Below are 15345 nucleotides of genomic sequence, written 5' to 3'. Positions count from 1 at the left end.
AAAACTAGGACTAATTATTTTGCCATTTAGTCTGATGGGGCTGCAGACATGTAGGTGCAGCCTGAGTGTGATTTACAAGTGATGCTAAGGTTCAGGTGCTGTTTGTTTTATACTTTTATTTTTGAATCTTAAAGTGCTAGAAAAAAAGTGATTTATTCCAAGATAGGTTATATTTTCATGTCACTTCTATGGATCCTTTGTTTCTTGTTTATTTTTCATATTACATTCTAATCTGTCATAAACAATTTATAACATGGTCTGTGATTTAAAAACCCTCAGATATACAATATGAAAAAAGTTCAAGATGAAAAGATGTCATTAAAAATAAGAGAGAAAGACATTTTAAAACCCAGAAACACATTGAGGGGGTTGAGTTTCACAGGTATCCACTCATTATATAGGGAATTGAGACTGGTCAGAAAATCAGGAGCCTTAGGTTCTAGACTCAATTTTGCTAATAACTAGCTGTGGGAACCTGGGCAGATCATTTGACTTCTAATGGGCTTTAGTTTTCTGTAAAATGAAAAGGTTGGATTGGATAATTTCTAAGATTTCTCCCACTAAGATTCAGTCAATCAGATGGGATATGCAACAATAAAGGAAGGAAAGGTATGGCCAGTTGTGCAATTAAAACAGAAGTCTAAATGTTTTCCTACGTGTTCTCCAAGAAACACCCTAAATTTGTATTAAGAAGTACTTGAACTACTCAAGTTTGCTCAAGTAAACATTTCAAAAATAGAATCGTGGGGCCATCATTTTACTTTTAAATTCAGCTGACCCTCCACATACTTACTCCAAATTATACAGTCCCAGAAGTCCCATCCCTCGAAAATCTGTTTTAGGATCATCACCTTGGAAACCAATTTCACACCATTGCTTAGAAATCCGAGCTTCCAGAGGAGTATCAGGCTTTAAGAATTTCCATAACTGGAGATGAGAGACCAACATAACTTGTTGATAAGTATATGTAACATATACTTTGGGAACGTTTTTCAAAGACTTAAACCTTCTTTATTGAGATTTTTAAAAAAACTACTGTATTTAAAAGGGTTATATATAGCTGATTATATTTTTCTTGAGAAGAATTACATTTAGCTATTTATAGTACTGGCAAAGCAATATAGGGTAGGAAACCTATAAGTATGGATAATTGATATCTACAGATAATCTTCAAATCTCTCTTTAGCCAGTAGTCAAAAGCTCTTACCCTAAACCGGTTAGTAGAGGTGTGAAAAAAATGAAAAAAAAAAAAGACCTACTTGATTTTTATTTCTCTGATGCTGCTGCTATTGATTTGGTCAGGGATTTTGTCAGAGTACAAAGGGAAGGAAAGTAAAGATAATGAATAAGCCTCAAATGATATACTAGCTTCCTCATATATCAAGGGTTGTAGAGAGAAACAATGATAATTACTCATTTTTACATTAATAAAAAATAAACTCCAAGAAGAACTACCATTTTAAATGTGACTCTCTTCATAGTTTTGAGAAATAGTTTTTAAATTTTCTACTTATTTTCTCTTGCATTTAAATTTAAAGACATGTTATCACATTTACAATGAAATAATTACAACATAATGCAGAAAAGTTCAAAATAAAAACAGGAAAAATTAATGATCATTACTTTGAGGGTTCTGGTCATCCAAATCATCTTTGTCAATCAAGGAAATCAAGCAATATGTAATTCCCTTAACATGTGATTAGTTGCCAAGGCAATTGACACAGGAAGAGTTGCCTATCCCTCAGCTACCTGAGCTGAAAATGATAATATTGTAACATTTGTGCCCTAATACAAATGAAGGCCTTTCAAAGCACTGCTCCTTTTCTAACCTTTCTTTATCCATCTTCTCCCTTTGCTGATGAATGACCTGGATCACATGCCAACTGTCTCAGTATGGTTGTTCCCCAGTCTTCCAGCCTAAGCCCTCTATTCTGATCTCATCAGCTCTCGTGGGTTTAATTGTCTCTACGATGATGATTCTCTGATCTTTGTATCCAGACTCAGTCTCTACTCTTAGAATCAGTCTAGCATGACCAGTTGCTCATTGTACATTTCAAACTGGATGGATATGTCTTAAATTCAACATGTCCCAAACGAAACTCATTATCTTTTCCCTAAAATCCTTCCCTTTCCAGACTTCCTCATTTCCAATAGAAGGCATTGCCATTTTTATAGTCTTTCAGGTCTACAACTTTAATTTAGACTCCTTATTCTTCTTCTCCCCACATAGCAATCGATCCATATTAAGCACCTATATCCAATTAGCTTTCAAGTTTTACCATTTTAATATATACAACTTCTCTCACATCCAACCTCTTCTCCCTACTCATACAACTACAACCTTAGTTCAGGCCATCATCACCTGTCAGATTAAAGGGTCTCCCTGCTTCAAGTCTTTTCCCACTCCATTCCATCCTTTGCATTGCTCCCAAGGTGATTTACCTTAAATATATATGTTATCATGTCACTCTCATACTCAGTACATGACACTGGTTTCCCACTGAGTCTGGGCTAAAGCATAAACTCCTCTGTTTAGCTTTTAAAGCCCTTCACAACCTGGCCCCAATCACACTGGATATTACTTCCCCTCCTTCACTCTGTGATCCAGCCAAACTGGTCTCCTCTCTTTCTATGCCTTTGCAATGGCTGTCCAGGCCTGGAATGCATTCCTATCCCACCTCTCCTTCAAAGATTCTATTCTTTCGAAACAAAATCCAAGTAGCACCATCATTATAAAGCCTTTTCAGAAGTTCTAATGTCCTCACTTTCAAACTAGCTTTTATTTAAATACTTTGCATTTATTTGTATTCATCCTCTTTATATATTCTGTATATACTTACATATGTCCTTATGGTCTTCTCCATTAGAATTTAAACTCCTTGTGAACAGAAACTGTTTCATTTTGGCCTTTCTATATCCAGGATCTAAAACCAAGTGCCTGGCACATAACAGATGCTTAATATATGTGTATTGATTGACTGAAGAAACATTTTCCCTTCTACTATTTATTCCTTCACCAATCTCCCCCTCTGCATCACTCCTATGCCTCCTCTTTGGAAATAATTATTCATTTTCATGTTAAAGTACAATTTCAAGCACAAACTGTATTTGAATACTTCAAGGATCTGTGTATGTGGCTACTTACTCCATGCTCTATGGTTTCCTTAATAGTGAATACTTTGGTGTGGAAATCAATTCATCCTCCTGAAGCAAATATGGTGATGAACCTCTCTGAAGTTAGCTAATTTGGTTTTTGGATGACTGACAGATATGACAGTGGGACAAGACATCTAGTTCATATGGAGTTCATAAGAACTCAGGACTTATGTTCCACTGGTGTAGCTTTTGAGGACCCACATCATTGTCACAAGGTGACATAAGAGATGGACTTACCATGCAGAAAGCACACGTAATTCTAATAAAAAATCTTGATCTACAGTTAAGTGCTACAAAATAATCTCATACATGACATTTATGTGAATATGATATTCAGTTATATGAATATGATATTCAACTAATGAAAATTCAAATTTAAAAAAAGTTGTAAATTGTCCCAGTTATTCTGGGACCTACTCCAAAAAATTCATCTAATATGATATTTTATCTTTCTGGCATATATGGTAAATATAATGTGCCTAGAAAATGGCAGAAATACAAGGTATTCAAAATAAAATAGTTTTATCATGCTCAAAGTAAACTCTTATGTGTTGGTATGAGAAAATACCTTTGGACCTTAGTCTCCACAATTAACCAGTTTTTCACATTCATCAAAACAGAAATTAGACCCCAGTTCAGTAGAACCCTCAGGTAGATAATTATTGAATGTTGTTTTCGTTTTTCAGTCATTTCAGTCATGTTTGATTCCTTGTGACCCCATTTGGGGTTTTCTTAGCAAAGATACTGGAGTGTTTTGCCATTATTGAATAGGCAGCCACTTCTGCTCTAGTAAAAGTAATCTCAATTTCTCATCTATAAAAAACTAAGAGAACTAACTAATTGAACATCTACATTGGGAAAACAAAGTCAAACAGGAATAAAGAACATAAAAAACCTTGTCATATCAATTTTCTAAATTGTATTAAAACTGTTAATAGTCTAAACAATCTTAAGATGATCTTTTCCCAGTGAATCAGTGTGTCAAATGCAGGAATTTCTTTTCTGCATGTAGCTCGCATGCCAACATTTTTGTGCTCTAAGGAAACCATGTACATTAGATTGCAAGGGAATAAAAATGTATGACTGGAAGAGACTTTATAGCTCCCACATTCACTTTTCATAAATAAGGCCATCGAAGACCAAAGAGGCTTAAGAACATAATTAAGTTCATACAGATAAAAAGTAGCAGAGTCGGGATTTGAACCCTCGTCCTCTTGCCACTACAAATCCATGGTTCAGCTTAAAGAGTGCTAGATTTGGCATTAAAAGACTTGGGTTTGAATCCTGACTCTGCCACTTAATTTCCCTGTGAACTTCATTATTGTGCCCTCTCTGGATCTCAATTTCCCCATCTGTAAAATGGAAGATTGAGTTAAACGGCCTTTAAGGTATTTTCCAGCTTTAATCATACATGAAACATGATATTTACTATAATAATAATTTTTGAACCTTTTGAAATTCTACATTGACAAGTTATGCGACTAGAGAGCCTGGGTCTATTGGGAGCTATTCTAAATTGTGCCGGCAAGAACCATTTTTACTTTATAATCAAATTGTTCATGAGGGCATACCTGTAAGTATACATTTTACAAGTACTCAGATCCATGCTAGTCTTTCTCTTCCCTAAGTTCCTACTGTAATTCTTGCTACTATGACATAGTTTGAAATGCTTCCTGTCTGTAAGTATTGTTGCTTCAACTAGCCTGCAGGCTTGTTGAGGACAAGAACCATATCTTATATATAGTTTTTGTATCCCACAAATCATTCAGTACATTATGGAAGCATAGAATAAATATGCATTGAATAATTTAAATATTTTTAGCTTAATAATAAGTGAGCCTTGGGGCAGCTAGGTGGTGCAGTGGATAGAGCACCAGCCCTGGATTCAGGAGGACCTGAGTTCAAATCTGGCCTCAGACACTTAACACTTACTAGCTGTGTGACCCTGGGCAAGTCACTTAACCCCAATTGCCCAGCAAAATAATAATAATAATAATAAGTGAGCCTTTATTTGGACTTTGATTTATCTGTCTAAAGGTAGGCCATTGGCACTTGTATTTATACCTCATTAAAGATGAGTGATCGAATCTCAGTGACTAGGAATGTACTGATTGGCCTGTGATATTACAGATCAGTTGGGGACAGAATGGTGGGCTCACATTCTTGGAGCTTGGAGTTATTTCTTTGTGGTGAACATATAAAAGGGTGTCAGTTGCAGAGACAGCTTTCCTCTGAGGGACTACAGTAGAGTCAAACACAAACCAGCAGCAGAAATCATAAGAATAATGGACCTTCTTCCAAGGTAAGAATGGACCTACTTCCAAGGGAGGAAAACCTGTGTATGCAAATAACTTTGTTGTCCCACTCAGAAAGCTCCAGTGGATTTTCTGGAACAGAGAACAAAGGGATGGCTATGCTCTCTCACAGAAGCCTGACTGGAGCTCCTGAACTCCGATTTCTTGGATAGTATTTAATAATCTACATCATACCCAATATACATTATCATGGACAACTGTCAGCCCTGTATGTCTACATACTCACAGTCACAAAGAAAATTGCAAAAGGATCAATATTTTGAAATTTTAGATTCCTATTGTTTTTTCAATTCAACAAATTTAAGGCTGATAAAAAAATTTCTTCTATCCTCTTTTCATTATTTATTCTAGGATATGTCATTAGAGGCCCAATTGCTCCATTTATTTTTAAAAAATCAACTTATATTACACAAACAATTTTCAGAAGCCACACTTTACCTTCTTCTAGGAAATCACTATTTTAGTGCAAAATTTAATATTTGAAAGCATAATTTATTAATGTTTCATATTCCATTCTGGTCATACACTGCTCAAACACTGTCCAATGCTATTTTGTACCTCTACAATATTTCTCCAACAGTTCAAACATACCAGAAACGAATTGTGACTTCCTCCTTTAATATCTTTCTAGTTGCATGAATAAATAATCACCATTAAGATCTTGGGTAATTTCCCAGGGGAGCTATTGCTTAAGGCAGAAACCAACTTCATCTTCTTTGATGTGTATAAAGAGTGATAAATGAAAATCCCAGGCTACTACTTGGCAAACAGTATTTCTTGTTTTAGCATTTAAAACCGTTTAACTAGTCTGAGCTTCAGTCAAGTGTTCAAGACTAAGAGAAATGACTGGTAGGTTTAATCATTAAAAACTAGGCCCTATTCTTGAGAAAATTAATGGGAAAAGAAAGTTGGGAAAGAAATATAAAATTTTTTTCCAACAGTTAAACCAGCAGGAAAATGACTGGAAATCATAAAAGGCTTATTATAACAGGTTCCAAATGCCATCCAAGTACTAACCTTCAAAAGCATTTCTTCATGTTGGGGATTATCTGAATCATATGGCTCTCTACGTAGCTTTTCAACCTCTGCAATGAGGTTTCGATACCCTACAATTTGCAGAAGACAAGCCTGGAGAGAGATCCCCAACCTAAAGAATTCACAAATAAAAAAAGGAACAATAAGGAACAAGAGAGGCTGGTATCCTGGTGACATCTGTTCATTAAATTCATCTTCAGTAGCATCATTTTCATAAAAAAATAAACTATCAGAAGAACGTTTCACATAGTTTGAATTTGTTATTTTAACTACTTTAGCACATATGAAAAATGATTAAAAAGTACATCTAATTTTGACTTTCAAGGTGTCTCAAGTGATTGATCTTATAGAAAAAAAAAGACAGCTTGAAAAACACTGTTGCTGGTTTTGTTGGTCCATTCTACAATGTTCTTGGGATGTTACACTAATGATAGAATCAGAAAATCTTAGAGGCAGAAAATTCTAAATTAGCCATGTTGTCCAACCACCTACCAGATGCAGAAATTTCTTGAATAGCAAACATGACAGACATTTATCCAGATTTTGTGCAAATACTTTTAATAATTGGGAATTCACTATCCAATAATTAATTAATAAAATTAATTAATTAATTAATAAAAGTCTATTCCATTGGTGGACAGCTATGGTTACAAGAAAGGTCTTTTTGGATTTTATAATCCCCAATTGGTTGTACTATGTTTCTGTCCTTTGGACCAAGAGATATTGCCACATTCTATGTGACAGGCGTTAATTACTTGAAGACAGATATCATGTCTCCCCTCAGTTTTCTCTCCTTCAGATTAATTCCACTAACTATTACTCATAATTCACGATTTTGAGTCTCATCTTCCTATTCAGTTCCCTTATGTATGTTTGTTTGCCAATTTCCCTTTCAAAATGTGACTTGTTGAATTGAATACAAGATTTAAAATATGGCAAGTAAAGTGAGATAATTACTTCCTGAGATTTTTTTTTTTACTAATGCAGCCCCAAATTGTGTAAGCTTTTTAATTAACTGTTTTGTTCATATCAGTTAAGTTCAATTAAAACTCCTATATATTTTTCTTGTAAACAGCTGCCAAACCAGGCAGATCTCTTCTATTACACATTCTTTTTAAAAAATAGGTTTTTATAGATATTTTCATTTGTACTTTGCCTAGTTTTGTCTATATAAATATCTCTTTGCCCTCCCCAAGAAAGCCATCCCTTAAAACAAAGGTTTTTTACAGAAAAAAAGGAAGAGAAAAAATTCAGTAGACTGATCAATACACCAAGAAAATCTGGTTATATGCATCATTTCTCGTTCATAGACCACAACCTCTGCAAAGAAGCCATAAATAGTGTCTTCTTCTACCTCTTCTTTAGGGAAAATCTTGCTTTTTACAGTTTCACAAAATTCATTTTAGTTTTGTGTGTGTGGTTGCCTTTCCATTTATTTTGTTGAAGTCATTATGTATATTGTTTTCCTATTTCCATTTATTGCACTTTGTCTCAGTTTAGGACATTCTTTAAAAAAAAAAATAAACCAACCCTATACATAGGACTTTATATTCAGCCCTGCTAAATTTCACCATCTTGGTTTCAAGCCCATTTTGTAGTCTTTTGAAATCATTTGGTTCATTTATTTATCCATAAAACTGGCTGTCTTTTTTTGTCCTCTTCCAAGTTACTGATAAAATTGTTGAGCATAGGGGCAGCTAGATGGCGCAGTGGTTAAAGCACTGGCCCTGGATTCAGGAGTACCTGAGTTCAAATCCGGCCTCAGACACTTGACACTTACTAGCTGTGTGACCCTGGGCAAGTCACTTAACCCCCTATTGCCTGCAAAAACAAACAACAACAAAAAAAATTATTGAGCATAGGGGGCAGCTAGGTGGCACAGTGGATAAAGCACTGGCCTTGGATTCAGGAGGACCTGAGTTCAAATCCAGCCTTAGACACTTGACACTTACTAGTTGTGTGACCCTGGGCAAGTCATTTAACCCTCATTGCCCTACCCCCCCCCAAAAAAAATTGTTGAGCATGACAGGACAAAGGGCAGAACTCTGTGGTACTACAATAGGAATCTCCACTTAGGATGACATAGACCCATCAATGGATGATACAGGTTTAATATTCTACCACTAATAAGACGAAACTAAATAGAGATAAATGTCAAGTCTAGCACTTAGGTTCAAAACCCATCTATGCTAAAACAGGATGAGAAAGATGTGGCTAGACAGCAGTTCACATAGAAATACATAGATATTTTAGTGGATTGCAAGTCCCACATGAGTCAATCATGTGAAATCGCCATTTTAAAAAGTTCCCATCTTACATTGCATTAAAGTATAATATCTACAGCAAGGACAATAATGGTCCTCCTGAGCTCTGCTCTGACCAGATTAGATCTGGAATGTTTTGTTTAGCCCCAGGATGGCATCCAAGGAGTAACACATCCAAAGAAAACTGAACTATCAAATGTGTAAGCTACTTAAAACAACGTGTTATACAAAGATCTGTTGAGGGAATTTGGGATGTTTAACTTGGAGAAGGTAAGATTTAGGGAGGATATGGTAGTCACCTTCAACAATCTGAAGGGTTGTCACAAGGAAGAAGGGCTGGACATTCCTTTTGGCTTCAGTGGGTAAAAATTACAAGGAATTAGGTTTCAGCTTGATATTAAAATAATTTCCAAAAAAACAGAGCGTTTCAAAAATGGAACAGGTTTCCTTTGGAAAGCATGCATTACCCATCACTTAAGAACTTTAAGTAAATTTTGCATGACAATTTTTTGGTTATATTATGGATGTAGGTTGATATTATCAGGTAGAAGCATAACTATCTGACATCAAAGGTCCTTTACCATTTTGCAATTTGCTTGTTTACTCAGATGGTATGTGCTTATGAATATTAATTCACATAAAAAGGAGAGAGATGTCAGCATCATTTAGCAATTCTGTACAGCCATCAAACACTTTAATCCTGAACATTCTCTAACTCACTATCTCATTTGAATTACTACTGGCAATAATAATGATAATATCTGACGTGGGGAATTAAAATTTGCAATGTGCTTTAAAGACATTGTCTCATTTTGGTCTCACAGTGATATCCTAATTTGAGGGCAGAAATGGAATAAAATTCATTCCTCTCATTGTCTGTACTATTCCCAAGCCACTGAACTGCCACACTACCCAAAATTCCTAGGATAGTGCCATCTGTAGCTGTTGGGGAACAGAAGGCAGAGTCAGAAGACCTGGGTTTGAATTTAGCTATTCCACTTAAAAGTTCTGTGACTTTAGATAAATTGCTTCTTCTCTTTGAGTTTATCTCATCTATAAAATGGAGACATCTCCCACCTTCCAGGGTTCTTTGAGCATCAAATAAGACTGTATATGCCCAAAGCTTTGTAAGCTGTGAAACAATGAACAAATTGGCACAGTGGATAAAGCACTGGCCCTGGATTCAGGAGGACCTTAATTCAAATCCAGTCTCAGACACTTGACACTTACTAGCTATGTGACCCTGAGTAAGTCACTTAATCCTCATTGCCCCACCAAAAAAAAAACCAACAAAAAACCAGTGAATAAATATCAGTCATTCCTATTATTGTTATTTATCCTTGTGGGGAGTCCATCAATATTTAATTGATTGATATTCATGTTCATTTGTATGACAGTGGAAAAATTTCCAAATTATGGACAAGTCACAGACTGACAGTATTTAGCCAGGAAATGTACTGAGAGTACCGAGCTGTGTGGGGTCCATGATTAAAACATGAAGTTTACATTTGCATTTATATAATACTTTATGGTTACAATACCCTCTCATATCCTGTCTCCTTAGATCCTCATAACAGAGCTGTGAGGAATGTGATACAAATATTATCATTCTTATTTTTTATATGAGAAAAATAAGGTTCAGGGAAATTAAATGACTTGTGCAAGGTCTTACAATCACTTACAAGTGATAAGGTCAGGGCTTAAATCTAGGCCCCTTATTCCATATCCAGGACTCTTTGTGCTTTGACTCATGACTTTTCTGCAAGGGGGGGAAAAGTAGACTTGGCAGGAAAAAGCAACAAAGGAATCAACTCTGATTACATGAATTTATACCCTTGTAAGCTATCCTCCCAATATCTTTCAATAAAAGGGCTAGCAAGGGATCATGTGTACACACACATATGTGCATATACATATATATGTATGTACACACATCTGTATTTGTTGTCCCTATTAGATTGTAATCTCCTTGTAAGAATTGTTTCTTTTGTTGTATATGTATTCTTTGTGCCTAGCACAATGCACATAATGTAGTAAATACTCGTTGACTGATTGATTCATACAATAATTTCCACAGACTAGATATGGTAAGGATCCACTCAATCTAATCCAATCTCTGTCAGTACCAATTGGGCCATTATATACCTGCAGGCCCAGTTATTGTCTTGTGTCTTATATTCTTAGTCCAACTTGTTTGAAAATGAATTGAGATCCTCCTAAATTTCTTCAGGAAAAAATATCAGCCATACAGTTTTAATATAGCACATACCATATTATAATAATGAAGGAAGGAAACAAACATTTATTAAGTACCCACTATGTGCTAGGGACTATCCTTTCATAGTTGATCCTCCTTTCATAGTTGAGGAAACTGAAGCAAGCAGAGGTTAAGTGACTTGCCCAGGGTCACACAGCTAGGAAGTGTCTGAGTTAAGATTTGAACTCAAGTCTTCCTGATTCTAGGCCCAGTATTCTCTCTGTTGTTGTTCAGTCATTTCAGTCATGTCTGACTCTTTGTGACCCAATTTGAGGTTTTCTTGGCAAAGATACTCAAGTGTTTGCCACTTCCTTATCCATCTCATTTTATAGAAACTGTAGCAAACAGGGTTAAGTGACTTGCTCAGGGTTACACAGCTAGTAAGTATTTGAGGCTCAATCTGAACTCAGGTCTTCCTGACTCTAGGCCCAGTACTCTATCCACTGTGCCATCTAGCTGCCACAGTATGCTCTCTATGACATTAAGTCACTGTTTATAAGTATATATAAGGAAAAGGAAGAAAGGCAGCATGATAGTATATAAAGAAGGCTGGAATCAGGAAGACCTGGGTTCAAATCCTGTCTCTGACATATAATAGCTATGTGACCACAAACATTTAACTTTCCAAGCATACTCTAAGACCACAGGTTGCAGAAATGTTGTCTAGATTGCTAGCAGGAATTTCTGCCCAAGGAGTTGAAATGATAAAATAATAGATTTGGACCAGAAAGAATAAAAAAGGAAAAGGAAATGAATGACGTGAAAGGATGAAAAATGACCAAGACCAAGCATTATTGTAATTCTGAGGGGTTTTTTGTGGGGCAATGGGGGTTAAGTGACTTGCCCAGGGTCACACAGCTAGTGTGACCAAGTGTCTGAGGCTAGATTTGAACTCAGGTACTCCTGAATCCAGGGCCAGTGCTTTATCCACTGCACCACCTAGCTGCCCGTGTAATTGTTTTAAAACAAAACAAAACAAAAAAGCCCCAGCACAGTAAATGACTCCAAAACCAATCTTTAAAAAAAAAAAAAAAAGCTCTCTCAAATCTCCATTGACTGGAACTCTTAGGTGTTGTTGCTTGTCATTTTCCCCACTTGCAAGTACTTAAAGTTGTACTGTCTATACTCCAATTTAACGATATTGGGCTCTTTCTGCAACTGAAACTCCATTTCTCAAATATACTTGTCAAAATCTGACTTAGAAGTCAAGGAAAATGAGGAGTTAACGTGAAGTAACCAAGACTGAGAATCAAGCAGCTCTCCAGGCAGTGACTTGGAAGTAAGTGCTCATGAAGCATGGGGAGCTGTCCACCAGATTATCTGCTTCTCCTGAACTAAAGGCTCATTCCTTGACAGAGCCGAGGGCAATCAGGTGCATTGACAGTGGGAGCACTCACTGTTAACGAGAAGCAGATACCAGATAAAGAAGTCATCCAAGTGTCCTTACCCCCCTGGCTGTGTATGAAGTTCACTGTGTGACATCTTTCTATGTCAGAAGCACTAGTGCTCACTGTGAAATCACTCATCCATTTTAAACTTTCAATCTTAAGCAACTGCCCAGAGTACTAAGAACCGAAAACCAAGTTTTCCTGATTTTATCCACTCTGCCCCACTGCCAATTATGAAACCACATCAGTGAAATGTATTAATTTTCAATGGCCTGCTGGGACTATTTGATTTGACAATCAGAACACTGTGGCTCATCTTTGTAGCCTTAAAAAGAAATGGAAAGTTAATAAGTCAATTTTCTATTTTGAGAGGCAGCATAATGTCATGTAGTGGTGTCAAACTCAAATAGAAATGACATAAGGATCCTTGTGGGTGCATATTCACTTAGGAAAGCACATGTTAACTTTGTCTATATTATATTGTATTTTTATTTATTTTGTTAAATATTTCCCAATTACACTGTAATCTGATTCAGGCAGTAATCTGGGAGTGAATATAATCAGAGGGCACCTCTCCTGTAAGGGATAAAGTGGCCTATATGGAACCATAAAGATCTGGGTTTTAATCCTGTCTATGACAATAGCTGTGTGATCAAGAACAAGTCACTTAATCTTTCTGAGTTTCAGTTTCCTCATCTATAAAATGAAAATGATAAAAGCTAGAGCAACTATGTCACAAGGTTGTAGTGAGGCTAGGTGGCAAAATGTATAGAGCAGGGGCAGCTAGGTGGCGCAGTGGATAGAGCACTAGCCCTGGAGTCAGGAGTACCTGAATTCAAATCCGGCCTCAGACACTTAACATGTACTAGCTGTGTGACCCTGGGCAAGTCACTTAACCCCAATTGCCTCACAAAAAAAAATGTATGGAGCACTGAGCCTGGTGTCAGAAAGATCTGTGTACAAATAGGATCTGAAGCACTTACTGGTGTGATCCTAGACAAGTCACCCAATCTCTGCCTACCTCAACTTCCTCATTTGTAAAATGGGAATAATGGCAGCACCTACCTCCCAGGATTGTTGTGAGAATCAAATGAGATAATATTTTTAAAGTACTTGCAAACTTTAAAGCACTATATAGATACTAGTTATCTTATACAAAACACATTGCAAATCTAAAGGTGCCACATATATGTGTTATTAATATGAGTATGAATGAAATAAATGAATAAATGAAAAGCATTTGAGAAGATGCTTGACGTCATTTATGCAGATGAATATAGTAAACATCTTTTACATTTCTGATACAACAAATACTTACTGTGGATTTATGTCAGGATTGATTTTTTTCAGTTCCATGATATCATCAACAGTCTTTTCAATTGCATCCGGGTGAACACTTACTGAAGTCTGCAACAGCTGAAAACCATGTTGAAACATTACTTCTAATGTTCCTTACAGTTCTAAATTCTATGATCCCGTATACACAACCAAACTTTCCAAAACTAATGATTTATCTTCTAAACAAAAATGGCTTCTAATAGAACTATAATACTTAATATTTTAAAAAAGAGACATATGGGAAAGCTCATTCAACAGATGCTTAAATTAGAGTATGGGATAAAAATTAAGATTCACAAGTGAAAAAAAACAGAAGAGATTCAGAAGTCATCTTTTAAAAAGAAATCATTGATTTCTTGCTTCACAAGGAGTGGTAAACTCTGTGTTTAAAAGGGCAGTGGCTTGTTTACAGGTAAAGTTGTTATTACTGAGAAATTCTGATTATGTAATAAATGAATTTGAATGTAAAGGAAATTCCAGATAGACCAAAAAAACTGCCTCCTATTAGACACAGTGCTGTGGTTTGAAGCAGGCAGACATCTTTGTTGAGTCCAGGTGGTCATTCATAATACAGCTCTGAATGTTTCTTAGTCATGTCCCATTTTTAAGTCTGGGAATGAGCATCAAGTGAAAGTCTGCCTGGAACTCCACAAAGAGATATATATATATATAAAATGTGACTCACCTTACTTTTGGAATCCCTCAATGATGATTCTGTTAAAGCAATAAATGAAAATGTGATTCAACAATACTTTTTTCTGAGATATCTTATACACTCCAGGTGTAAAATTACTTGGACATGACTCTGTGTAACTCCTTCTACCCTCCCTAACCCTGTCGTGCTTTGTCTATCATTTATTTATTTATTTATTTATTTATTTATTTATTTATTTATTTTTTGCAGGGCAATTGGGGTTAAGTGACTTGCCCAGGGTCACACAGCTAGTAAGTGTTAAGTGTCTAAGTCTGTATTTGAACTCAGGTCCTCTTGACTCCAGGGCCGGTGTTCTATCCACTGCACCACCTAGCTGCCCCATATCTTTAAAAAAAATTACTTACCTATTTTCATGGTTCTGCCAGCTCCTGGCTTGTTATTGTAACAGATTCTTTGTAGCTCACACCGTCCTGTTAGTTTCCTCACCACAAATTTCATACAGCGCCACAGGCACTTGCAGTAAAAATACACGCAAACCTGAATCAGCATCCTAGAAAAAAGGGGGAAAAATCCCAGACTTCAAATGAAACAGTAGGACCATAATGATTCCTGTGGAAAAGCACCACCACCAAGAGGAAAACAAGCCACTACTTCTAGGAAGGCCAAACATGAGACATGAGGATTTCTAAGCATGTCAAATCAACAATTGCAGGGGGAAAGGACCTCAGAGGACCCCTGGCCTACCCCTTAGCTCAGAAAGAATCCCAAATGCAACAAGTTGTCAGTTTCAGCTTCAGCTCACATGTGATGGGAAATCCAGTAGCCTTGGAAATAGCTCAACACACTTCTAGATGGCTCTAATTATCATGCAGCTTTCTTTCCATCATGCCTAAATCTATTTTGGAAATATCCATTTTTTTATCATAAATCTGCCTCA

The 15345-nt window shown here is 36.2% G+C and overlaps 1 protein-coding gene across 3 annotated transcripts in view; it reads right to left on the bottom strand.

The window, feature by feature from the left end:
• Window positions 1-15345, bottom strand: part of ELMOD1 (ELMO domain containing 1) — an 80493-nt gene that overhangs the window by 19975 nt on the left and 45173 nt on the right. For all 3 annotated transcript variants that reach the window (XM_043994715.1, XM_043994714.1, XM_043994716.1), the window contains 5 exons: window positions 14813-14958; window positions 14439-14467; window positions 13734-13831; window positions 6489-6618; window positions 794-927 (listed from right to left, as the gene is read on the bottom strand). In XM_043994715.1, coding sequence (XP_043850650.1) covers window positions 794-927; window positions 6489-6618; window positions 13734-13831; window positions 14439-14467; window positions 14813-14958 — 537 coding nt within the window. The remainder of the gene's footprint in view (window positions 1-793; window positions 928-6488; window positions 6619-13733; window positions 13832-14438; window positions 14468-14812; window positions 14959-15345) is intronic.

Source organism: Dromiciops gliroides, chromosome 3 (genome assembly GCF_019393635.1).
Source record: "Dromiciops gliroides isolate mDroGli1 chromosome 3, mDroGli1.pri, whole genome shotgun sequence".
In the NCBI taxonomy this organism is placed as follows: domain Eukaryota; kingdom Metazoa; phylum Chordata; class Mammalia; order Microbiotheria; family Microbiotheriidae; genus Dromiciops; species Dromiciops gliroides.
Note: the sequence above shows the minus strand (reverse complement) of the source record. Positions and strands in the feature narration are given on the sequence as shown.